This window comes from Onychostoma macrolepis, chromosome 03 (genome assembly GCF_012432095.1).
Source record: "Onychostoma macrolepis isolate SWU-2019 chromosome 03, ASM1243209v1, whole genome shotgun sequence".
In the NCBI taxonomy this organism is placed as follows: Eukaryota; Metazoa; Chordata; class Actinopteri; order Cypriniformes; family Cyprinidae; genus Onychostoma; species Onychostoma macrolepis.
Genome location: NC_081157.1, coordinates 20,769,607 through 20,796,195, shown reverse-complemented (window position 1 = coordinate 20,796,195; position 26,589 = coordinate 20,769,607). Strand labels below are relative to the sequence as shown.

The 26,589-nt window shown below is 35.6% G+C and overlaps 1 protein-coding gene across 8 annotated transcripts in view; it reads left to right on the top strand.

Moving 5' to 3' along the window:
* Positions 1–26,236, top strand: part of rfx1a (regulatory factor X, 1a (influences HLA class II expression)) — a 33,605-nt gene extending 7,369 nt beyond the window's left edge. The window contains exons 5-19 of one of the 8 annotated variants that reach the window (XM_058769938.1): positions 67–402; positions 1,625–1,722; positions 7,611–8,058; positions 9,733–9,914; positions 11,983–12,102; positions 12,186–12,319; positions 12,544–12,662; positions 12,787–12,896; positions 15,704–15,855; positions 16,102–16,199; positions 17,727–17,876; positions 19,223–19,431; positions 21,850–22,003; positions 22,187–22,232; positions 23,668–26,236. In XM_058769938.1, the coding sequence (XP_058625921.1) occupies positions 67–402; positions 1,625–1,722; positions 7,611–8,058; positions 9,733–9,914; positions 11,983–12,102; positions 12,186–12,319; positions 12,544–12,662; positions 12,787–12,896; positions 15,704–15,855; positions 16,102–16,199; positions 17,727–17,876; positions 19,223–19,431; positions 21,850–22,003; positions 22,187–22,232; positions 23,668–23,828 (2,517 nt within the window). In that variant the 3' untranslated portion in view covers positions 23,829–26,236. Of the gene's footprint in view, positions 1–66; positions 403–1,624; positions 1,723–7,610; positions 8,059–9,714; positions 9,915–11,982; positions 12,103–12,185; positions 12,320–12,543; positions 12,663–12,786; positions 12,897–15,703; positions 15,856–16,101; positions 16,200–17,726; positions 17,877–19,222; positions 19,432–21,849; positions 22,004–22,186; positions 22,233–23,667 lie in introns of all 8 variants that reach the window. The other 7 variants (XM_058769937.1, XM_058769941.1, XM_058769940.1 and 4 more) reach the window with 7 other exon arrangements.
* The last annotated feature ends 353 nt before the right edge of the window (positions 26,237–26,589 follow it).

Here is a 26,589-nt window from a genome sequence, read left to right as displayed (position 1 = left end):
AACTGTTCCTTTAATGCAAAATTCACTATGCTCCCAGTCGTCTAACCCTTTGACGGTTGCTTTCAGAACTCTTTTCTCAGACAGAGAGGAAGTGTTGCGCAGAGAGAGAGTGAAGTGAAGAGACAGAGACAGATAGAAAACTGGTTGGAGCGTAGGCCAGCAGTAGTTCTACTAGAGAAAAGCACTAACCCGTTTGGAGACAGTTTATCATATGCATCAGTCAATGGAGGTTTGCTGGATTGCTCATCCTGTTTCCCCCCGTCTCTACCTGTCGCCTATTCACCCGTCACCTTCTCTCTACCCGTCATGTCAGTGGGCTGGGAGACAGACAGGGTCTCCTACACCTCTGCTCCTGTGCCAGATGTGCAGTCTTACCTCTATGAGATGCCCTCAGCCCATAGCGTAGGTAACTTTAGTTAAAACACAGTGTTGTAGGTATAGCTGTGTATGTCAGTTAGTGAGAGTGAATTGTGTTAGATCATTTAGTGCAGTGATTTCCAACCAATGATAAAAATATGTAATACACACATTGTTCAAAAGTTTTTGAAAGAAGTCTCTTTATGCTAATCAAGGCTGCATTTATTTGGTTAAAAATACAGTGATGATGTGAAATATTATTACAGTTTAAAATAACAGTTTTTTTTTTATTTTAATATATTTTAAAATATAAATTATTTTTGTGATGCAAAGCTGAATTTTCAGCATCATTCCTCCAGTCTTCAGTGTCACATCATCCTTCAGAAATCATTCTAATATACTGATTTGCTGCTCAAGAAACATTTCTTATTATCGTCATTGTTGTTTATGTAGAAACAGTGATACTTTTTTTTCAGGATTCTTTGATACTTTTTTTCAATTTTTCTTTGAAAGCTCAAAAGAACAGCATTTATTATTATATATGTCTTTACTGTCACTTTGATCAATTTAATGTGCCCTTGCATAAAAAAAGTATTTTATTTATATATATATATATATATATATATATATATATATATATATATATATATATATATATATATATATATATATATATATATATATATATATATATGAAGAGTTCATGTGCAAAAACCGATAAATTCCACTTTTAAAAAAATAAAAAACGAGCTGACAAAATATCTAAAAATATTAAACATTTGTTTATATTAAATATTTTTATATTATCAGTAATATATTTTATATTAAAAGCTAAATAACTTTAATAAAAGCTAAATAAAATAACTAATGTTAATAAACTATTTTCATAAACTATTTTCATCCCATCAAATGTATCAGTTAAACCATTTTTAGAGAAGTCAACTCTGTGAGTCTATTTTTCACCCACAGTATTGATTGTTTTTAGTTAAAAAGTGAATTTTTGGTAGTTTCCATTATATTAATAATAATAAAAAATGCTATCCAATGTAATATGAGTTTAATGAACATATTTCTGGGTTTACTGTTGAGGACGAGTACTTGAACCTTACTGCTGAGGTTGTTTTTTTTTGGAGTGTACATAAGACTAAAAGGTTGGGAAACACTGAATTAGCAGGCATGTTTTTATTGCAAAATTGTGTTTATTGCAGAACTGTGATTGTGTCAATTTTGCCGCCTTAATTTGTGTCTTGGTGAATGTGCACCGCAGGTACAGCAGCAGCTCCAACAGGTGCCAGTCCAGCATGTGTATACTAACCAGGTGCAGTATGTGGAAGGAGGAGATGCTAACTACACCACAAGCACCATGTGAGTATTTACAAGAACCAACACTCAGGCCCAGCCCTGTGCACATGTGCAGGATCAGCTAAAGGGCTTTTCACACTATACTTCCTTAATTTACAGCTAGCTCTTTGTTATAGCCACTGTTAACCATGGGTTAAGCAAACCTTCACACTTGTATTTTAAGAAAGGATTGGCAATGCTTTTTACTGTAGAATATGAATATCAAAAGATATACAGTATGAAACAAAGTTGTAGACAGCCAACTAGTGCTGTCAAACAATTAATCGCGATTAATTGCATCCAAAATAAACGTTTTGTTTACATGATATATGCGCGTGTACTGTGTACTTATTATGTATATATAAATGCACACACATGCATGTGCATATATATATGTTATGTTTATACAGTGCCCTCTAAAAGTATTGGAACAGTAAAGACAAAATTGCTCAGTTGGCTGTGGAGTCAAGACATTTACAAATATGATTAAAAGATGAATATGAGACAAAACTACAAAATGTCACATTTTATTATTGGGTGATTCAACACACAGATGTTTTACCAGCTAAGAAATTCAGCACTTTTAGAGTTTCATCCCTCTATCTGATGTGAGCATAAGTATTGGAACAGTTGCCTCACAGGTCTTTCTAAGTGATCAGCTGTGTCCTGTTGCATTAATAATTCAGATATTAAAAGCAGGGAATGTGTCGTATCAGTTATATCCATTACTTCTGCATTCTGAATCTTGCATTCGATGATGACACACAAACCAGGATGAAGATGAGGGAGCTGACTCTGAGAGAAAAGCAAGCAATTTGGATGCTAAAAGAAAAGAGGAAGTCAGTTAGAGCTATAGCAAAAAGAAAGGGCATGGAGAAATCAAGAGTTTGGAAACCACCAGTGACACCAGCAACCAACAATGACCTGATCGGCTGAGAAAACAACAGTAGTTGATGACAGACAAATCATAAAAGCTGTGAAAATGAACCCTAAAAGACGTGTCTGTAAAATCACCAACAACTTCCAGAAAGCTGGGGTGATGCTCTGACAATCTACTGTCCTCAGGAGACTTTGACACAGAATAACAGAGGCTACACAGCAAGATACAAACCTCTGACCAGCTCCAAAAATAGAAAGGCAAGATTAGAGTTTGCAAAAAAGCACAAAGGTGAGCCAGAAGAGTTTTGGAACTGTGTTTATAGACTGATGAGACAAAGATGAACTTTTATCTAAGTGATGGGAAAGCAAAAATGTGGAGAAAAAAGAGAACTGCAATGATCCCAAGCATACAGCCTCATCTGTAAAGCATGGTGGAGGTATGGTGGAGGTGGTGTCATGGCATGGGCATGCATGGATGTCTCTGGAACAGTCCCTCTCAACTTAATGTATGACTTAATGTTTGATAACAGTAGCAGAATGAATTTAGAAGGGTACAAAACCATCTTGCCTACCAATATTCAAGAAAATGCCACCAGATTCATTGGGAAGTGCTTCGTATTGCATCAGGACAATGACCCAAAACACCCTGCCAGTTCAGTCAAGGAGTTTATCAGGGCAAAGAAATGGAAAGTCTTAGATTGCCCAAGTCAATCTCCAGATTTAAATCCGATTGAACATGAATTTCACCAGCTGAAGAGGAGAGTAAAGGCAAAACAAAACAAGCAACAGTTGGAATTGGCTGCATTAAAGGCTGGGAAAAGCATTTCAAAGGATGAGACCAAGAGTCTGGTGATGTCTATGGGTCACAGACTCACTGCTGTGATTGTGCACAAGGGATCTGCAACTAAATAATAGCTTTTAATCTTTTATATATGCCTTATGTTCAACTGTCCCAATACTTATGCTCACATCAATGAGTGGGATGAACTCTAAAAGTGCTGTTCTTTTTATTTGGTAAAACATGTATGTGTTGAAACGGCTAATAATAAAATGTGACATTCTGTAGTTTTGTCTCATATTCATCTTTTCATCATGTCTTGACTCCACAGCCAACAGAACAATTTTGTCTTCACTGTTCCAATACTTTTGGAGGGCAATGTATATTAAATATATTTATATGTAAGTTATATGAATATAAGTTTATGCATGTAAATATTTTCAAAATATACTGTATATGCATGTATTTATATATACATAACAAATATAGACGGTACGCATGCATATATTATGTAAACAAAAAACTTTTATTTTGGATGTGATTAATCGCGATTAACCGTTTGACAGCACTAGAGCCAACCACAAACTGTCATTAAATTAAAGCAGTTAGCCCAAAAAACACTCTGCATCGTGTTTAACAACGCCCCTTAGCTGTTATAAATTCACTGTAAACCACGGCTTCACGGGGCTTATTGCTTTTATAAAACGGTTATTCCATATACTCAAATATTTATTGAGCAGCAAATCAGCATATTAAAATTATTTCTGAAGGATCATGTGACACTGAAGACTGATGTAATAATGCAGAAAATTCAGCTTTGCATCACAGGAATACATTACAGTTTAATATATATCGAACAGTTATGTAAGCAATAAGGTACTGGAGGCCGTGCTGTATCTTGATTTATCACGGCTGAAGGACGTTAAGTACAACACGAAGCGGAGTGCCTGCAACCCCTTCAGCCAAGATTTATGCGTGAGTACCTTATTGCTTTTATAAAACAGTTACCACACAATAAAAAAAACAAAAATGTATGTATTGAAATTTTACTTTTTTTTTTTCAAGCAAATGCTGTCCTTCCGCTAAAAAATAGGTCCTGACAGCAACGGTAAACGGCAAGAGAATGTTCCGAAAATGCCTCTCATCTAATGGAGATTAAAAACAGAGAATAGGAGCTCTTATCATCCACGGCGTCTGCTTTCCTTCTTTTAATTTTAAAACAGACCAATTTGCGGCATCACGCGAGTTTGCAAGCGTCATTACAGTATAAACTGATGGACATAGCTACAGAATCAAATCTGAAACATAAAAAAAAAAAATACTATAATATCCCCTCCTTGCTTCGGAAACTGTAGAGTTCCACACAGACGCGCCGCACACACACAGGGTGGCCGCGGGTTCTTAAACATTCTTAAAATGTATTAAATAAAGTTTTGCTTAAAAAAGGTCTTAAATTCAGATTCAGTGGGTCTTAAATATCTTCGGTCTCATTACCGCAGAAGTTTCACCAGTCTGACGGACCCAGGGACTGTTTACAATCATTGGACAGACGGAAGATTCCCCCCGTAGTTACTGCGAATACCACCAGCTCGCTGACAAGCCTCCTAGCTGCTTTAAATGGGTTAATGCAAGTTTACTGAAAAATTGCTCGAGGATTTTACTTGCCCGACGGGACAAATAGCCTGATTAAAACTTAAGTGATATTTTATTACATTCGGCGTAAACAGCGATTGATAATGGATAGTGTATTTCTGGTATCAATGTTGCGCTGTTGAGACTCATGCGGCCTTATGACTTATGTGGAGAAATCAATTCAAATGAGCATAACGGCAAACATAAAGAAACTCACAGAACAAACATACTGAGGTAAAAATTCAAAATGTTTAGTTTATTTATAACATGATGATAACATACCATGACAAGGGGACTATTTTGCTAAATATTTTCATGATTGCAAATGTTACATTGATTTTGGCTCAAGAAACAAGTAGTTACTTACATTTTAGACAGAATATTGACTGTTTTGTTCTATTTCACCAACAAAAATAATTCCAAACAAAGATCAGAAGTGTTGCACATTCTCCAAGCAGCACTTGCATTTTTGTTCCTGAATGATTCAGTGTTTTGAATGAATCGGTTGAATGAATTAGTGACTTACCGCCACCTACTGGTGGTTTAGTTAGTTTAAAAGTATGCATTTTTCCACCAACATTTCTTATTTGTATATTCAAAAATGTTTTTTTAAAACATTAATCTCATAACATTATTGCGGTTGTAAATTTGTAGTGCAAATTATTTAATTTGATTGCTAACAGCCCTGTTGTGTATATTAAATTTCCATTTTCAGTTGTAAGAATCTGACATGAAAGATGACGCATACATTTAATAAGGTTAAAAAATATTGGACTTTATGGAAGTAAATAACAACCTGGGGTAAATATTTAAATCTGCATGTTTTTAATATGTAAATGCTGAATAGAAAACTGATGAAAATATTGCTTCGTTTACACCACCAAAAATATTGCTGATGTGGAGCTTTTGAGGGATATTCTGTATGGGATATTGTCTGCAGATATGAAAAGTTCTCTGTATATTGTAATAATAGATAGCGTTTTTGACAGCGATGATATTTTGTTTTCTTTTTAAATTTAAAAACACATTAAATATTACATTTATGTATGTAATATAATGTGTATTTCCTTCACAGGTTTGGTCTTAAATTTTACATATGGTGGTGATAAAAAGGTCTTAAAAAGTCTCAAATCTAACTTGTTCATATCTGTAGACACCCTGCACACATCAACATACCTCTGCATGAGAAGCGTTTAGACGGGGAAGGGCGGGGTCTTAAAATGAAAGATGCAACATAACGCCAACAGGGGTTACTCATACTTCATTAAATAAATAACAATCAGTTAATTCTGCCGAAATGTATAAAACATGAAACAATTTTGATGCCCAATTGCAGAATGACTGACAAAGGTTTGACAAAACAGACTGATACAAGAGCAGAGAGGTGCACATGTAATACAACATCAAGAGCACAGTAAATAATGAGACGGCTGTAGAAGACCACTGGAACAGTCTCGGACAGCAACTGGCAGATTACAATAGCAGCAAAAGGAGTGGCAAGACTAGGCAGATAGAGAGAACCAAACAAGGCACCATAGAGCCGAGCTCAGATATTGGTTGACTGCAGACTCCGAAGCAGAACAAGTGCCAGGCATGGAGAACCAGCGGCAGGACTCACGGGAACAGGTCCGGACTTCTAACACAGAGACAAGACAGGACAAGGCTCCACAGGAACACAAATTACTCCCAAGAACTAATAAAAAGGAGTGGAACAAAATAAATAATTACTAATATGACCAACACAACTAACTTAAAGAATAGCAAACAAATGCAAAACAAGATCAGGACAAGAACTGAATAATTATTAAAATAAAAGCAAAAGGCAGAAACAAACAAAAATGCAAAACAAGGAGCAAGACAAGAACATGGAACTACAAAGGACTAGACAAGACAAGGACACAAGACCGACCAACCAGACAGGGAGACAGGAACGCATACTCAACCACATCCACAGGCAGAGACAAAGACAGTGACAGAAGGAGTGAGAATGACAACAAACCGGCAAAGACGATAGGGCAAGGGGCCCTATAAATAGGGAGGAAAGCACACAAGGAACAGGTGAAAGCAATTACACTAACGGACTCAACAAAGGCTAACAAGAGGGTGAAAGATGAAAAAAGGAGGAGGGACTAGAGAAGCACATGGCTGACAAAAACAAAGCCATGTGCTAACACAAGCCAAACCCTGACAACTGGTTTACTGTATTTATGATCAAATACATGAAAGCATGAGAGACTTCTTTCAAAATCATTAACAAATCTTACCGAATCCATACCTTTGAACATGTTTTTTTGTTTCTGTAATATCCTTTAGAAAACCAGACAATATAAAATATTACTTTATTTATTATTAATGTAAAAAAAAATTAGATATGAAATATTAAAATAGTACTTATTAAAAAGGTCCTTGTGCTTAAATATGTTAATAATAATTTTAACACAGGATTTGAAAAGTTTTAAATCTCAAAACTACTAATTACTAACCCAAGGTTACATATCAAAAGATTGAAATATGGAACAAGACTGTTTGGAATTTTATTTGCAAAGTCTGAAAAGCCCAAGCTAGTAAAAGTTGTTCAAACTGAATACTATTCTGAATCCTAACCCTCTTCATTTTCTCCCAGTCGTTCCAGCAGTTTCCCATACACAGAGACCCCTCTGTATACGCAGACCACTGCTGGACAGTACTATGAGACCACCCCTGCCTCTGGTTCTGAGGCCACGTCCCCCGGCACCCCTCTCACCGTCTCTGTGACCACAGGATCCCCTGGGGTATCCATGTTTGTGGCGGGGACGGGGCAGATCGTGGCCAATCCCACTACGGCGGCAGGGGGTGGAGTCACAGCTGTAGTGGCAGCCACTGGGACGGCGTCGAACGGTTCTGGAGACTCCGGAGGCGAGGCTAACGGTAGCAGCGGGAGCTACGTGATTCAGGGTGGCTACATGCTGGCCAGCAGCGGGACCGGCAGCAGTGGAAACGGTCACGGTTATCCGCACCCCACTCGTGCCTCTCCAGCCACCGTGAGTATAAACGAAGGCGAGGACAATAGCGTGCCGTCGGCAGACAAAAAGGTATGACGACAGCAGGGGTGGGGTTTAATCGTCACTCATCGCCACTCACAGATTCCCCCCTCTTCCCGTCACCCAAATGAATTTAAACGCATGGTGATCTCATTGCTCCGTTCCACATGCCAGAGAGCACAGTGATAATTCCAAGTCCAAATTTATTTCATTTTCAGTTTTATTCCATGAAGAAAAAAGTCATCAGGAACAGCATGCCATTTCAATGACGACACATGTCAAGTTGACATGTAGCTTGTCAGTGGTGCTTGCTAAGGCTGTCACTGTGCTGTCGTATTCATTGCTGAAAACATTTAAATTCAGTCATAACCATATTCATAATATACGTGAGAGACAGATGGCCTTGTGTTCAACATGTTCCTATAAGCAGCAGCTTTCCAGCTTTGCTGCACATTCGGTTACAAAATTCTTTTAGTTAAGAATTGAGGCATTTTATTGAGTTATCGTTTCATTGCATACTCGTCTTGTATGCCACGGCACGCAGAAACAGTTGTTGAGAGGCATACAGAGCTGTGCAAAAGTGTTTGCACCCATCTGGCTTTCTGTATTTTTGCATGTTTAGACACTGAATGTCATCAGATTTACAACCAAAACATGGGGATGCATTCCATTCAAGAGGCTTTAAAATTATGTTATGTTTTTTTTTTTTTAATACTAGAAATTAATTAGTTATTAAATTCATAGAAATTAATCATTTTATTCAGCAAGGATGTAGGTAGGTAGCAGTAAAAACATTTATAATGTTACAAAAGATTTTGGTTTCAAATAAAACTATTTTCGATTCATTGAAAAATCCTGAAGAAATTTTTTTTTAAATTATATATTAAATTATAAATATATTTATTTAAAATAAATATTTATTTTAAATTGTGATATTACAATATTACAGTTTTTACTGTATTTACAATCAAATAAATGTAGCCTTACTGAGCATAAGAGACTTGTGGCCCCAAAACTGTTGACTGTTGGTATATGATTTTTCCACCAAAAAAACACTTTGTTGTTATGTCTACGAACAGTTCTGCTTTTGATCCATCTCTCGGTGGACTGCTTCATACTTGAATTATTGTACAACTGAAACCTTGAACTCCAAAGAAACGAAAGACCAGAAACTTTGTTCCTCTTTTACCACCAGACTATATGCTAACACGATCTACATACAATAAAAAATCTAATAAAATGTGCACAAACTCAGAAATTTAGACAAAAGACTTATTCACAGCACTGTATGCTTTCACGAAGCTGTCACAGTAACAATATTCATATGTAAAGACATTGCTAAATAATGCCATTTGTTGCGCATTCAAGGACACTGTATTCATTTAAAGTCAACATGAATTAAATTTCAGGTCTGAAACACCTATTTCTTATCATCCAGTCAATTCATGATAATAAAATCAAGCCCCAGCCAAAATTATTTTGTTGCACTTCAAAATGAACAAAAATGAGGTTAGTGAATGTAGTTTACTGTTGACTTTAAATGAATTACACTATGCATGAGTGTGTAATTACAGTGTACCAACATGTGTGATGTCTGCATGCAAAAGCATATGCACGGGTTTGTGTGTCGTCTGTCTTAGGACATCTTTTAGCCTGGGCTCTCTGTCTGAGTGTGTGTGTGGCTGTGTGTGTGTCTTATCCCGGCAGCTGTCCTCTGGCCCTCAGGTGCAGTGGTTGTTGGATAATTATGAGACAGCGGAAGGGGTGAGTTTGCCTCGGTCGACTCTCTACTGCCACTACCTGCTGCACTGTCAGGAGCAAAAGCTGGAACCTGTCAACGCAGCGTCCTTCGGAAAACTCATCCGCTCAGTGTTCATGGGGTTGAGGACCAGACGCCTGGGCACACGGTGAGAGAAATCAGGTCACATGACATGTACTTTTATTTTAGTGAATCAGTTCATTCAGAGAATTTGCCCCCTCCCCCCCAAAAAACCCTAAAATGAAATGTATTTAAGCACTATTTTTATGTTCAAATCAGATCGACTGAATCAATGAAAAATGTTGGTTCATAAGAATGGTTCTCTCACAAGATCACACTAAATTAATATGGCATGTTACCGTTCAAAAGTTTGGGTTCAGTAAGACTTTTTTTAAAAAGAAATGTATACTTTTATTCAGAAAGAAGTTGATCAAAAGTGACAGTAAAAACAGTTATAACACATTTCTATTTTAAATAAACACTTTTTAAAATAACTTTATATTCCAAAGAATCCTAAAAAAAAGTATCATGGTTTCCAAAAAAATAATAAACATAAATAATGCCTTCTAAAATAATACAGCATATTAGAATGATTTCTGAAGAATAGGGCTGCAACAACGAATCGATTAAATCGATAAAAATCGATTACTAAAAGCGTTGGCAACGAATTTCATAATCGATTCGTTGTGTCGCGCGACGCGGAGACGTTTGATTATTAAAAAAAAAAAACTTTAGTTGAGCGCGGAGCGAGTGAACACACTCTCGCACACGGATGGTAGCAGAGTTTGGCGCCTCATAAATAAAAAAAAAAAGTAAAAAAACGAGCGGAGGTAGAGAAATCCGTGCGACCCAAGTCATCCAAGGTGTGGGAGCAGGGGCGGCGTTTGCGTATGGCAGAGTATGGCAGTTGCCATACTCTAGCCCAGTCAGGTGCTGTGAAAAATTATCCAAACTTGAGTCGCTTATAATTCGTTTTATTATTTTAAATCAGAGAGTTTTAAAAATAGTAAACCAATGATAAGCATTAAAATAACTTGTCAGTAAAACTGTAACGCCATTGGATCATCGAGCTCTCAGCGAGACCTCGTAACTTCACCCGCCTCCGTTCAGATTGACGCGCCGCGCACAGCCTGGAGAAGATGAGATCTCTGCTTTTCGCAATGCAAGGGTGAATAAATAATTGGTGTTTGAATAGTACAGCGTTTTCTTTACTCAAACACTATGTCAGTAAAGGATAATGTTTTTGTGTGTTTGAAGAGTGGAGAAGAATTAGTTATTTGCTGTCTATATACGTTTTAAATATCCTGTGCATTATGTGCATAAGCGCTTAATTTGAGATTTTGGCCAAGTGTATTAAACGACAAGAAAAAATAAGCGCCCTTATAGCTACAATCAAAGTTATATAACCTGTAAAAGTTGATGAAAGCATAATGCACTTGCTGCTTCAGATAACAGTTACAGCTGTTCTAATGACAAACAAAACACTCCATCTCCGTCATTCTCTGGTCAAAACATTATTAACTCCATTGAGCTTGATTTTCATATAATGTTAAGTGCAAGTGTCTGATACAATACCAACGCTAACGACGCAGTGTTGTTAAATTATTTAATTTTTGCACTCCCCAAAAGTCTATATATTTGGCAGATGTAAAGCATACATGTGTATGTTTTTTGTGTTAGTCCATTTTTATTTTTATTTATTATTATTATAACAGCTCAGGGATGTTCAAGGAGCAACATGTTTGTGCACTTTCTAAAGATTTTAGTTCTGTTTTTGAATAAAGGGTTGGAAATGAATGCTTTTCTTTTTTTACTTTTTTTAATCCGATTCATCGATTAATCGAAAAAATAATCGACAGATTAATCGATTATTAAAATAATCGTTAGTTGCAGCCCTACTGAAGAATCATGTGACACTGACTGAAGACTGGAGTAATGATATTGAAAACACACACACACACACACATACATATATAGTGCTATATTAAATTATATTGTATTTCAATAAATTTTATTATGTTATTGTTTTTCAAGTGTAGTTTTAATCAAATAAATGCAGCCTTGGTTAGCATAAGAAACATTAAAAAAATCTTTTAAAAAATCTACTGACTCCATATACTCGTATATGCATATACGCGCATACGTGGTTAGAATCCTTCATAATCCTCTGGTTCAGGTCACGCAGGTGCACTGAAGCTTTGGTGTGTTTGTTCCAGAGGGAATTCCAAATATCACTACTATGGACTGCGGATCAAAGCGAGCTCATCTCTGCTCCGTCTGATGGAGGACCAGCAACACCTGGCCATGAGGCAGCAGCCCTTCTCCCAGAAACAGAGGTGGACACACGTGCGCTCTTTCATATCTTGCTATCAGTCTCTCTGGTTCCTGTGTTTCTCAGTCTGGTTCTGTCTCCCTGAAGGCTGAAGCCGGTACAGAAGGTGGAGGGAATCACTAACGGAATGTCATCAGGATCCGGACAGCAACAGCAGCAGCAGCAGAGCTCGGGTCTGTCGGACATCAGCACCCAGGTCCAGCAGTACCAGCAGTTTCTAGGTGAGTCGTGACATCAGTGTGAACCTTTAATATCAAAAGTGTAACCTGAAATGCATGCAAAAGCGGTGCTAATCCCGCTTCTAAGTTACAAATGTGAAACATACCTTTACCCGGGGTTTAAAGCGGAGTTTCGAATGACCCATAACCCAGGGTTATATGTGAAAAGCCCTCAATTGGATATTACAACAAATCATTATATGGTTGCTGTTATCATTAATGTTTAGATGCTTCCCGAGCTCTCCCGGAATTCCCTGATGTTGACCTGCAGGGTAGAGCTTTACCGGAGGGCATCGAGCTGGAACATCTTAAAAGCTTTCAGTTGCTCTACAGAGAACACTGCGAAGTGAGTCTTCTCTCTTCTTCTCTGTTTGGAAGCAGAGATTGACTGTCGGCATCACAATGAATATCTGTGTGGAAGCTAAATAACTTTTCGAGTTGATTTTTACTGATGTTGTGTTTTTCTTCAGGCCATTCTGGATGTGATGGTCAACCTTCAGTTCCCTTTGGTGGAGACTCTTTGGAAAACGTTTTGGAGGTTCAGTGAAAGTCAGGCAGGAGACTCAGCAACACTAGCTGTGTAAGTTTGCTTCCCAGCGCAACAAAATCCGACACTACATGTCAAGGTTTTTACAGTTTCCTGCTTTCAGGAGGATTTTATCAAGGTGGTTCTACTGAGCAAGGGTGGTATAGAGAAATATGAAATAATTGTCAGAAAATACAGTTTATTACAGTTTATTGAACATTTAGACAAAATAGGAAAATTTTAGAAATCTAAAAAAAAGTGTTTATTGTTGAGTATCACAGTTAGGGCCCTACGAAATCCGTTTAATTTTTTTCCCCAAATTCTTTTTTTTTTTTTTATTCCATTTTAAATTTTCTGGATTTGTTTGTTTCGTTTGTTTTCCAAACTCTGTTTTAATGGTTAAATGAAATTTTATATGTAATTAGTATGTCTAATTAATTGAAATCACAAAATGTACAATATTAAAGAGAAATTTATTAAAAGTTTAACAAAAATAAATTAAGGCCCTAAATATCTTTTATTTTTTCCTCCAATTCAGTTTTATTTTGACAAAACTCTGTTTTCAATACTTTTTTCTGTATTCTTTTTTTAATGGTTTCATTAAATATTAAAGGGGTGGTTGATTGCAATTTCACTTTTTTAATGTTAGTTAGTGTGTAATGTTGCTGTTTGAGCATAAACAATATCTGCAAAGTTGCAGCGCTGAAAGTTCAATGCAAACAGAGATATCGTCTTTTAAAATTCTGGAAGTTTAATGCCTACAAAAACGGCTCGTAGGGACTACAACGAACTACTTCCCGGGTCTGATACGTCACGGACCCAGATAAACCCCGCCCTCGGGAACATGTAAGGTAGGGGGCGAGGCCATGCTGCGCTGCTTTAGAGAAGAGGAAGAGAAAACTAGGGGTGCACGTAAAAATCTATTCATATATGAATCGCGATTCTGTCTTCTAACGATTCTAATGGATTCACAAGTTTCAAAATTAATGTTCTAAAACAGCGGTTCTCAATCCTGTTCCTCGCGTCGCCCTGCTGTGCATCTCTGTCTCTCTGTCTCTCATTCAGATTGTCAGATCCGCTCCAACAAACTGTTCCAAGTATACATTTTCACAGAGCAATGAGAAGCGTTATACATGGACGCGTGTGCGGTTGCCGTACTGTATTAAAGCTTTAATAAGAATAAAACCATATATTAAAAGCTAACATAAGCAGTAGCATAATAACAGCGTATCTAAAAGTATGAGACAACAAACAAACCATTAAGAGCCGTGCTTGCACAGGTTCTGCGCGATCCTCTTCGTCTCAATCGGGCTCAAATTGATAAGAAATATAGACAACAACATTGTTTACAATACAACCGGAGCACATGCCGCTGAACTGAGGGGCGGGACATTTAGACCCACGCTCTGCGGTTTAGCAAATCACAACATACTGAGCCAGCTAACCAATCAGAGCCCATCACGTATTTCTGAGGGAGGGGCTTCATAAAAAAAGGAAGTAATCGAGGCGTTTGTCAGAGAAGGGACAGAGTGGTGTGGAATAAAGGTAAATTATATGAAAAATAATGCGTTTTTAAAAAAACGAAGCATGAACACATGTTAGACTGCACCCCATAAACACAATCAAGCCAAGAAAAAAAACAGTAAACCACCCCTTTAATAATCAAAAGCATCTCTAATTAATTGATTTTATTAAAAAAAATAATTTATTATTATTGTATTTATTTATTTATTTTTTGCAGAAATACTGTGTTGTGTATTTACATTTTCTGTTAAAGAAATTTTGGCTAAAATGTTCCGGTAAATATTCCTTTAAAAATAATGTTTTAATAATAATTTAGTAGTAGTAGTAGTACTATGATTACATTTAAGTAATATTTCCGTCATGGTTTTTTCATGTTAAACTGAACTTTTATTTTGAGGTGTTGCTGTGAAGACCTTTAGGTTTCTGTTTGTACATGATATGATGATAGTTTTTCTTAAAAGAAGTGAGATTGTAAAGATTATGTTCATGTGTTCATGAAACCGCGCGTCTGCGCCATTCATTCACACAGAGACATGCAAAACATGAAGGATTCATATATAAATGTATTTTTGCAGCTTAATATTCACAGATACTTATCCATATCGTGTTTTGATATAACAGTACTGACCAACTTTTGATATATCCATCCAAAATTCGCCAAATTTCGTGACATTCTGCATTATACAGAGTAAATTACGTTTTATGACTGGATTCCGCGATTCCGTCCGTGTTTTCCGCATTGCGGAAATCATAGGGCCCTACACAATTGACATTAGATGAACTTCTGACAGACTGTAATGTTTAATAATTGAGACCTTTATAACAGTATAGCAGACTACTTACACAAAATGCATATAAATATCAGTTGTCACTAAGTCTTCCAATAAGATGATATTTAAACGTTGTTTTTAGTTTAACATATAATGCAATGCAACATTCCTCAAAAGCCTGATGGATTATATTTGGTACTCACATTGTAACACCATTTTTCTAGAAAATGGTGTGTGGATAATCAAGTAAACCTAAGTCGCTTCAGTCCAGTAAGTGTTCATCTTGCAATATTACTAACAATATGTAAGTTATTCTTATGTTTACTTTATAAAAAAATCAAGATTTCACAGCAAAAAGACATGTGTATAATGCCCTGAAGGTGGATGTTTTTAGAATGAGACTAATAAAGTACAACAGCTTGTAGCTGGTTTTTTATCAGTTGTACACAATCATGTTCAAAATTTAGAGACCTTATAAATTGGCATATCAGATATGATACAGTAGGCTTTATAGGGTTAATGAATAATAAGACTATATAATAATGTTTTTTTTTTTGGCTATCTTAGGCATGACGAGTCTGAGAAGAGGCTGCCCAAGTCATGTTTGGTGCTGCTCTGTAAATATGATCCAGTGCTTCGCTGGAGTCGTGACTGCGACAACACACTGTACCAGGGCCTGGTGGAGATGCTCATCCCAGACGTTCTGAGACCTATTCCCAGTGAGTTCCTGCATGTTCTCTCAATACAGATTTACTTATTAGTATGCAGCAGTATGTGCCAGAGCTGGTGGTGATCCATCAGGTGAGTCACATTTTGCCAGGAGTGAGTCACATTTTACTCGCATTGACATTCGCCAATTTGGATGTGGGTTGACATTCAGGCTGCCGGGGCACTAATTATGGGCGAATCGTCCACTGCCACACAACATTGTATATTTTGCTGAAGTATCTTAATTCTTTCTCCAGGTGCCTTAACGCAAGCCATCCGAAACTTTGCGAAAAGTCTTGAGAGCTGGCTGACTAATGCCATGATGAACATTCCTGAAGAGATGGTTCGTGTGAAGGTCAGTGATCACAACAAAATATTAACATTTAGTAATGAATAGCTCACCCAAAAATGAAAGTTTGCTGAAAATGTACTCACCCTCTGAACATCCAAGATGTAGATGAATTTGTTTCATCATAACAGATTTGGAGAAATTTAGCATTACATCACTTGCTCACCAATGGGTCCTCTGCAGTGAATGGGTGCCGTCAGAATGAGAGTCTAAACAGCTGATTAAAACATCACAATAATCTACAACACAACGGTTTCCGCAAAAATATTAACCTGCATAGCTGTTTACTGAACAACAAATCAATGTATTAGAAGAAGGATCATGTGACACTAAAGACTGGAGTAATGATGCTGAAAATTCAGCTTTGCCATCGCAGGAATAAATTACTTTTTAAAAATAGCAAAATTATTCATAAAATATTGTGCTGTCAAACGATCAATCGCATCCAAAATAAAAGTTTTTGTTTACATAATGTATGTGTGTGTGCTATGTGTATATATAAATACACACACGTGCATCTAAATAGGTAAGAAAATTTTTTGTTTATATCTTAAATATATTTATATATAATATAAATTATATGAATATTACGGTAATATATTCATGTACATATTTTCAAAATATATACTGTATGTATGTGTATTTATATATACATAATTGTTCACAGTACAGACATACATATTATATAATCAAAAACTTTTATTTTGGATGCTATTAATCGTTTGATAGCACTAATAAAAAATATATCTTACTTCCCTAAACTTTTGAACGGTAGTGTACGTCTTATTTGCTTTCATTACGTTTTACTTTTTTACAATATATTTGCATCATATCAGCCACCTTTCATTCTGGTATTTCCTACATTAGTCAACCACTACAGTCAATACCACAGAATTTCTGTTTTATGAATGACTAATGACAGTTAGTGCTGACAAAAAGATAAAATAGTGTGCTTGTGACACATAGTCAGAAATGCAGTACTAAACAAGGGGGGGTTTAAAAGTGTTTGAAGACTTAAAAAAATTGCGTTCGGGAAAATGCAAAGGTCACATCATCTGCATTGAGACATTTCCTTTTTACTCTTTTTAAATAAACTTTAATAGCAAGCATTATGAAATAATTTACTTTATTTTACTTGAGTTTTTGTTGCAGCTGCGGTCAGATCTTTTACTTCACGCTTCATCTTTCAACAAATGTTTCTTTGTGAACTCTCCATGACACTGTGCCTCGTTTACAAAACAAAATGCTCCGATCAATTCTCTGACACGATCCGGGGTGCCACTAAAAATAAACTATCCGCTGATATCTGTATACCAAATGTTTGTTCCTCTGTGACGTCACCTTGCACCTCAGATCCAAACGAGCCGTTTTTGGAGCTTGATTAAATAAATGCTTTGTTTATAATGAGAAGGCGGTTTTAAGCTATGAAACTTGCAGAACGTTTTAATGGTACAAAGACCTCTTATATGCCAAAAGGCATATTGATTTCTCATTCTTATTGCCTCCTTTCTCTGTGAATTGGTATTTGTTTAGGTGACGTCTGCAAGTGCGTTTGCTCAGACCCTGCGCAGGTACACCTCTCTAAACCATCTGGCCCAAGCAGCTCGTGCCGTACTGCAAAACACGGCACAGATCAACCAGATGCTCAGCGACCTCAACAGAGTGGATTTTGCCAATGTGCAGGTGTGTGTGACTGGACAAATCCCTCACGTTCCCAGTCAGATTTGAGGCTGAACACTGTATTTACGAGGGCTGAACTAGAGCTTTCATTTGTCACCATCTGAGATGAACTCAATTTTTGGCATGCAAGTAGGTGTTTGTGGTCTATCTAGCTGTCAGGGAAACGGAAACATAAGTGCATGTTTAGCATAACATGCAATTTGTTTCCTTAAAAGTCATTTTAAAAGGGTTTACGCTGAGCATGTCAGTAGTCATTTAGTCGATGATTTTATCCAAAATGACTTGCGGTACATGTATTAAAGGGACAGTCCACCCAAAAATAAATTCTTTCATCGTTTGTTTCTTTCACCCTCATGTTGTTCAGACCTGCATGATTTTTTTTCTGCACAACATAAAAGAAGATATTTTGAGCAATATTGGTAACCAAACCATTTTTGTTCCCATTGATTTCTATTGTATGGTCAAAAATACAATGGAAGTCAATGGGAACTGAAACTGTCCGGTTACCAGCATTCTTCAAAATATGTTTCTTTTTTTATGTTCCATAGGAAAAAAGTAAGTCATACAGGTTTGGAACAAAATAGGGGTGAATAATGATAAAATGATTTTGAAGTTTTGGCTCGAAAATTCCTTTTTTAAGTTACCAATCCTGGGTGAGGTTTATAAGTTTTTAGATAAACCCTTGTGGGATTCAAAACATTTTTGGTTACAATTTGGTCATAGCTTTGACCACTAGACCATACCAAAAAGGGAAATACTAGCCTTTCGAGAAATTTTGAGTGGAATATCGATGTTAGTGGCCCTTGCTAAAGGGAATTGAGCCATATCTACTGACCAGGATATCATAAACATATGGGGTAATGTAAAAATGTAGTTTATTTTACTGCTTGTTAACCTTCATGTTAACGTCTGGTCATTTTGACCCAGAGATTATATTTTTCCAAAAACATTCTAGTTAATGTTATTGCATTGGTCTAAAACTATCTGACTTTTCTCACACAGGGAATTGTGATAATTTTTGTACTTGTCAGATTTTTTCCCCAGCTTAATAATTGCTATATTAATATCTGAGAAATGCAACAGTTTTTTGAGTGAACGTTGCCACAGTTTTCACTCAGTGCTCAGATCAATGAGGCCTACGACCAATCATTTCCAAAAAGAGATACAAAACCTGGGCTAACTGAAAGAAAACAATTTGACAAAAAGTTTGAATCCAAGATTTGGTAATAATGAAGCACAAGCAATTTGTAAAAGGCTGTTGATTTTTGACTGGGAAGACTCAGCACACAGGTTAATGGATATTTCATTTAGTTTGTGTTTGTGAATCCCCAATGCGGTTTCTCTTGTAGGAACAGGCCTCCTGGGTGTGCCGGTGTGAGGATCGGGTGGTGCAGCGGCTGGAGCAGGACTTCAAACTGACCCTCCAGCAGCAGAACTCTCTGGAGCAGTGGGCCGCCTGGCTGGATGGTGTGGTCTCGCAGGTCTTAAAGCCGTACCAGTCTAGCTCTGCCTTTCCAAAAGCAGCTAAACTCTTCCTGCTGAAATGGAGTTTTTACAGGTGAGCCTCAAAAGGTTGTACCAACATTAGGGTTTGTGGACATCATTGGGAATTTGGCACATCAGTTCTGTTCTAAATCCTAGATCTACTGTCTACAGTTGATACATAGCACAATATTGAGTTTTTAGTTAATCGCAATACAGTTCAAATGTTTGAGGTTGGAAATATTTTTAATGTTGTTAAAATTAGTTTCTTATGTTGACCAAGGGTGCGTTTATTTGATGGAAAATACAGTTAACAACTACTGTGAAATATTATTAGAATTTAAAATATAGTTTAAAATGTAATTTATTCAAGAAACGTGGCTTGTTAAAAACAGCTATGCTGCTTAAAATTTTAGCAGTAACTGTGATACTTTTTTTCAAGATTTTTTGATGAATAGCAAAAAAAAAAGAGAAAAAAGCATTTTATTTGAAGTCTTTTGAAGGAAATTTATACTTTTACTCACCAAGGATGCATTCAGTTGATCAAAAGGGACTGTCCCTTTGATCAACTGAATGCATCCTTGGTGAGTAAAAGTATAAATTTCCTTCAAAAGAAAAATCTTGCTGAGCCCTAAACCTTCAAACAGTAGTGTAGGTATAAAATGAATACCTGCATTTATAATAAAACAAATTTTGTATTTTAAAACTTTAAATGAAGTATTAATATTTTATATATATATATTATATTTGAACATATTTCAACATTTTAATATAATTTTAATTTTAAATAAATCAATGGATAGGTTATCTATTTTTAAATAATTTCTTTAGCAATATTTTTTTGCTGAATAAGATATACCTATGTTTACCTAATTTTTTCTGACTCTGTTGGCCATATTGGAAAAATTTCCTGAAAATGTTGTCAGTTCATTCTAGGATTTGTTGCGGTTACAGATACATGCAGTGATTACAGACCAGTGGCCCTAACTTCAGTTGCTATGAAAATCTTTGAGCGATTGGTGCTTGGGTATCTAATTTCTAAAATCTGTCTGGATTCTCACCAATTCGCCTATAAGGCTAATCGGTTGATGATGCTGTGGCTCTGTGTCTCCACTCAGTTCTGCAGCATCTTGAAGCCCCCAATACTTATGTTAGAGTCCTTTTTGTGGACTATAAATCGGCATTTAATACAATTATTCCAGTTAAACTTTTTGATAAGTTAAAGCAATTGGGGATTCAACACTCCCTTGCTTTCTGGATTTTGGATTTTTTGCTGAACAGAACCCAAGTAGTTAAAATTAATAATACACTTTCAAGTCTCAAGACAATAAGTGTGGGGCCCCACAAGGATGTGTATTGTCACCATTACTGTACTCTGTATACACTAATGATTGTGTTTCACATTGTAATTCAGTGCAAATCTTTAAGTTTGCTGATGATACTACATTGATTGGTTTAATAACAAATGATAACGAATTGGACTATAGAAGGGAGGTTTCTATACTGTTTGATTGGAGTTGCACTCACAATTTGAAGTTGAATGTCCTAAAAACAAAGGAAATGGTGTTTGATTTCAGACGGAGGACAAATGCTGTTTTGCCATTGATTATTAATGGTCAGGACATTGAAAATGTTCAATGTTTTAAGTTTCTCGGGACTACCATCTCTGTAACGTTAAAGTGGGATGACAACCTAAGAGGCATTATCAAAAAATCTCAAAGGCTTTTTTTTAAGACAGCTTAAAAAGTTTGGCATATCTAAAGTTGGTATGTTAAATTTTTTATAGAGCTGTCATTGAAAGCGTGCTTACTTTTTCACTTATAGTGTGGTTTGGTAGCTCCACAGTTCAGCAGAGAAGTCAGATTAATTATATAACTCGGGTTGCTTCGAAAATTATTGGTTATGATCTTCCCACCATTGATGAGATTTATGTCTCACGTTTGTAGAAAAAAGGCTTAAAAATCTTGAAAGATCCTTTACATCCAGCTAGACACCTCTTTACACCTCTTCCTTCAGGCAGACGCCTTAGAGCAATTAAAACTAAGTCTACACGTTTTTTTGAACAGCACTTATTGTAGGATTGTTCACGCTCTTAACTCCTCTGGTGTCTATGCATCTGTATTTCACTCCTTATAATTGATGGGACATATATAGCCGTGTATGTATGTATGTATGTATTTATGTTTGTATTTTAATGTTTGTTATTATTGTTGATGACCTCACCAAAGCAAATTCCAAACAACTAAGGTGTTTGGCAATAAATAAATAAATAAATCTATCAATGAATCCTCTAAGGCGGCATCATTTTGCTGTTTGTAACAGTCTTCATGTTGCGTGCTAGGTTTTAGAAGGGAGTTGTAATGACTGTTAGAGCCAGTAACTGTAATGTCAAATATGTTTCCCTCTTTTACTCATCCTTTTATGTGTCTTACCCAGCCCACTGCTCTCTTCTGGTTCTCACAGTTCCTGTATCTTTTCTTTGTTCTCTCTTTAGCTCTATGGTGATCAGAGACCTGACTCTCCGCAGTGCTGCAAGCTTTGGCTCATTTCATCTAATCCGCCTGCTTTATGATGAGTACATGTACTATCTGATAGAGCACAGAGTTGCCCAGGCCAAGGGAGAAACTCCCATTGCTGTCATGGGAGAGGTATAAGCACACTCAGAAACAGAAATTTTTACCTAATCTCAGATACACTTCTCATTTCAGTGTGTAAGACAAACCGAACGTGCGTCACTCCTCTCATAACAGGATATTAAACTGAGGAACTGTGAAAGAAAGATTCTGACTGTAGTGTTTTAAATGTCATAATTCTCTCTTTTGCTCCTTAAGTTTGCAAGTCTTGGTCGAAGTTTGAACCCACTTGATCCTGATAAAGGTTAGTAGTTTTACACACAAAGACCAAATACACAATAATCAATTTGTAATTGTTTCTTCTTCATTTACTAAATTCAGGTTTTAGTGAAAAAAAATCCATCAATTAATTTCCCAGAGCACCCAAGCAACCACATAGAAATGCACTAAAAACTCATAGCAACCAACAGGCAAACAGCCAATAAAAAAATTTAAATATATAAATACAATTAAATGTATATTGATAATAATCATGAAAAAAAAAAATAATAAAATAAAATAAAATAAAAATCATAAAAAAAGTGAATATTATATATATATATATATATATATATATATATATATATATATATATATAAATAATAATTCAAATTATATTTGGAAAAAATGTTGACACATTGAATTAATAATAAAACTGTATTTTAAAATAAAGTAATGATAATTATCATTCATTTTATTGTAATTTTAAAATAATTAAAAAATAGCAGATGGATTATCAATATTTTGAAAAAGATTAAAAATATGAATATAAATGATTATTTACAGTAATTTATAATTAATGTAAGTTAAATGCAATTAGTTAATGTAGTTAATGTATTTCAGTGCAATAATTAAATTATTATATATCAAACATTTTATCAATATTATGAAAATATATTACAAATAAAAATATATTGATTTGGTAAAATGTATATGTACTTAAAGCAATTATTATTTTCACTAATGTATAATGTAATTTCAACTTTTGTCATTTTAAAACAATTCAAAAATATCAGATGGATTATACATTTTTTAATGAATTAATATTATTAATAATTATTAATGAAGTAATAATTATAAATAATATTAATTATCAGTCATTTTATTGTAATTTTAAAATAATTAAAAAATACCAGATAGATTTCATTATTTTGAATTATAAATATTAAAAATATTAATATAAAAATACATTTAATTTATAATAAAATACAATTGTATATGTATTAAAAATGAAGTGAGTATTATTTACAGTAATTTATAATTGATGTAAATTACATTTTAATGTAATAGAAAATATCAAATATAATATCAATATTTTGAAAACAAAAATATTACAAATAAAATGATAAAAATACATTGATTTGGTAATCATAAAATGTATATGTATTTAAAATAAAGCAATTATTATTTTCACAAATTTATAATGTAATTTAAAGTTTATTGTAATTTTAAAATAATAAAAAATATCTGGATAATAAATGTTATATATGTGTTATATATATATATATATATATATATATATATATATATGTGTGTATTTGTATATGTGTATATGTGTATACACTGTAAAAATCTAATTAACTAAATGTTGGAAGGGCAAAAATATTTAAGTTGAGCTAATTTTATTGCTTGGCCTGAGTTGAGAGGACATATTATATTAATATCTGGATAATAAATCTCTATATGTCTTTGTGTCTCAGAAGAGGAAGAGGAGGAGGAAGAAGACAGCGACTATGAGTGTCAGGAGTTGTCTCTGCAGTCTGATGGGGGCGCTATCGGGGACGAATCTCTAGAACCGCCCGCTAAGCTGGCTCGAACCGACCAGAGGGTGCTGTTCACCACAGGAAGCATGGATAACTAAGAACTTAAATACACACGTGCACCTACAAGCACACACTCCACATAACACTCACCCATCATTCGTGCACTTGCATCTAAAAAACAAATGCTGCAGCTGCATATTTACACAACATTTCAGATGTTCGTATGTACATTTCCATGCCTGTCGACGTCTCAAACGCACATATACACAAGCGTTCACTGAAACACAGAGACACAGATAGCGCCGCCCTCACAAACTCATAACATGAACACCATCACCGATCATATCAAGATCTTAGACAGGGTGTAGAGGTCACTAACAATAGCTCTCGAATCTAAACCAGATTCTGTCTCTATTAGCTGTTGAGACGCAAGATCACAACTGGATCCTAAGAGTCGTTCGCAATGGACTGAACTCTGATTGGCTACTGAAACCTGAATGAAACTGTCAGTCAAGCTTTTTTTAACCTGAAATGGTTGTTAGGGAGAAAAGACGGACTGTAAGTGTGCGTGTTGTGTGTTGATGTATACTTTCTGCCTATCCGTGTGTTGTTCGTGTGATTGTGAGTGACCCGGGATCTTATGGTTTTTATCGGCTTGCGCCAACACGTGTGTTTTTGTGCATGTGCGAATGACCGTCCGTGGTTCTCCAGAAGTGTTGATAGTTGTTTTTGTCAGTGGTACCTTTTTAAGTTCTTGATGCCTTCAGTGACTGCCATGTCATTAAATGTTTTAGGCATATTACAGCCCGGCTCTTTAAAAACTCAATTTCCCATGAGTCTACTGGGTGTATGTGATTCAGCTGGGTTGTGTATTTTTTATTTATTTATTTTTTTTAGGGCTAGTTTATACATACCTCTGCAAATGACAGCAGTTTGCCGGAAATGAGAGGAGAGTTTTTTTTTTTTTTCCAGTCTGTTGTTTTTCCTCTCGCTTTTTTTTTTTTTTTTTTTAATGTTTTTTTTGTTCTATTTTGTTGCACTTTTCCTCTTGCCAAACATCGTCCTGAGCTTTGTACAAGACATTAAATGTTTCTGTCCTTACATACTTTTTTCTATGGTCACAAAGTGACAATCTCGATGTGTACAGCGTTGTCTAACACTGTTTAGTGCATATTTGATGGTTTGCTGTGTATTTGAGATTTGGATCAAGATATTTTACTAGAACCCTTCAAACAAACTTGACACCACTGCCCATAGTAGCTAGGAAATGTCAAAGTAGAGAGCGAAATGATTTTTCGGCCATTTCCTTCTCAAGACTCATTCGTTTAATTCTTTTCTTGTGTTGTGGCATATTTAATGATCAATTTGAGAGAAGTACAGTACATTAAAACTCTATATCCCATATCATTCAACATATGTAAACTACGATTATTTCTGCTGTAGATGCTGACTGATCTCAAACCAGCATGATGCTTTTCTTTCCCTCTGATTCTCTTGACAGAACTACAGGAAACATATCAGAAGATCTGGAGATCCTCTCTGTATGACAGCCATTTTCATAACAAAATGAATTTCCCTTTTCACTTTTTTGAAGTTGTTTCCATTTCTTGCTCAAAAAAGGAAAGAAAAAAACAACAACACAAAAAAGTGTGGCAGTGTTTTGAGTAATTTGAACCATGAGAATGGTTGTGCCTTTGCAGTTATCAAATGAAATCCAGATGTTTTTAATTTAAAATATGAATAAATTAATAATTTCTAAAATTGTGAATTGTTTCAACTATCTAGTTGTATGTACTTGCATTTTTTTTTTCTCAACTACTCTTGAAACCATCACACCTACGCTGTGATAATTTGTCAGTGCCTTACTAACTGCAGTCTTAACGTCAGTGTGCAACATCCTGTCCAAAACCGGCAAACGTGACAAGGAAACATCACATGTGGTAAAGAGAGGGGGTTTATGCGTTTACATGCCAAGGTACTTTCCTGTCAGACGGTCACATTATGCATTTCGTAAACGTTTCTGAGAAAAGCCACCGATCGATATCAAGAAAAAGATGGGGCAAAGCCAACCACACTTGATGGTACAAATAACCAACAGAAAGATAACTGACTTCCTTTCAGAAAATAATTAAATGTGTTTATATATATTACACACATACTACTGGCAAAAGTTTGGAGTCAGTTTTGAAGTCTCTTGTGCTCACCTAGGCTGCATTTATTGGATTAAAAAACAGTTAAAAAAAACCTTACTAACCCACCCAAAGTGTTTGAAATATAGTGTGTGTATGTGTCTGAACACACACACACACACATACATACATATTTTTAATGCACTTTATACCAAGTCATCTTTACTTTTGTAGCACTTTATACAATAGAAATAGTTTCAAAGCAGCTTAAACAGGAAAGTAACAATCAAAAATGCAATTCAGTTGTTAACTAAAGCATTGTAAAGATAGGGACTTGTTCCCTATAGATGCTTTTGCGGTTCACAATGCAGGAATGTTTACAGTAGAGAGCTTGCTTTGAAAAGTCTCAAAAATAGGTTCTCACTTGTTTTTTTTTTTGCCGTTTGCTCACCTGTAGACTTCCCAGGCCAGTCAACTTGAGTTTCTTATCAGTTGTTCATAGGAAAGCATCCTGTAATTTCTCAAAGGTACGTTTTTATCCATACACGTGCTCAGCACAGGTTCTCCGGGGAGCTTCCATGTGTCACCAATAGGGGGCAGAATAATACTTCTTTTTGTTTTCATTGTTGTTGGCACACATATCACAGGACTAAGAGTAGAGGGACATTATAATTAGACGTCAGACACCACAGTAAGCTGCTAATTTATTAAACCTGGTGTATTTTATTTG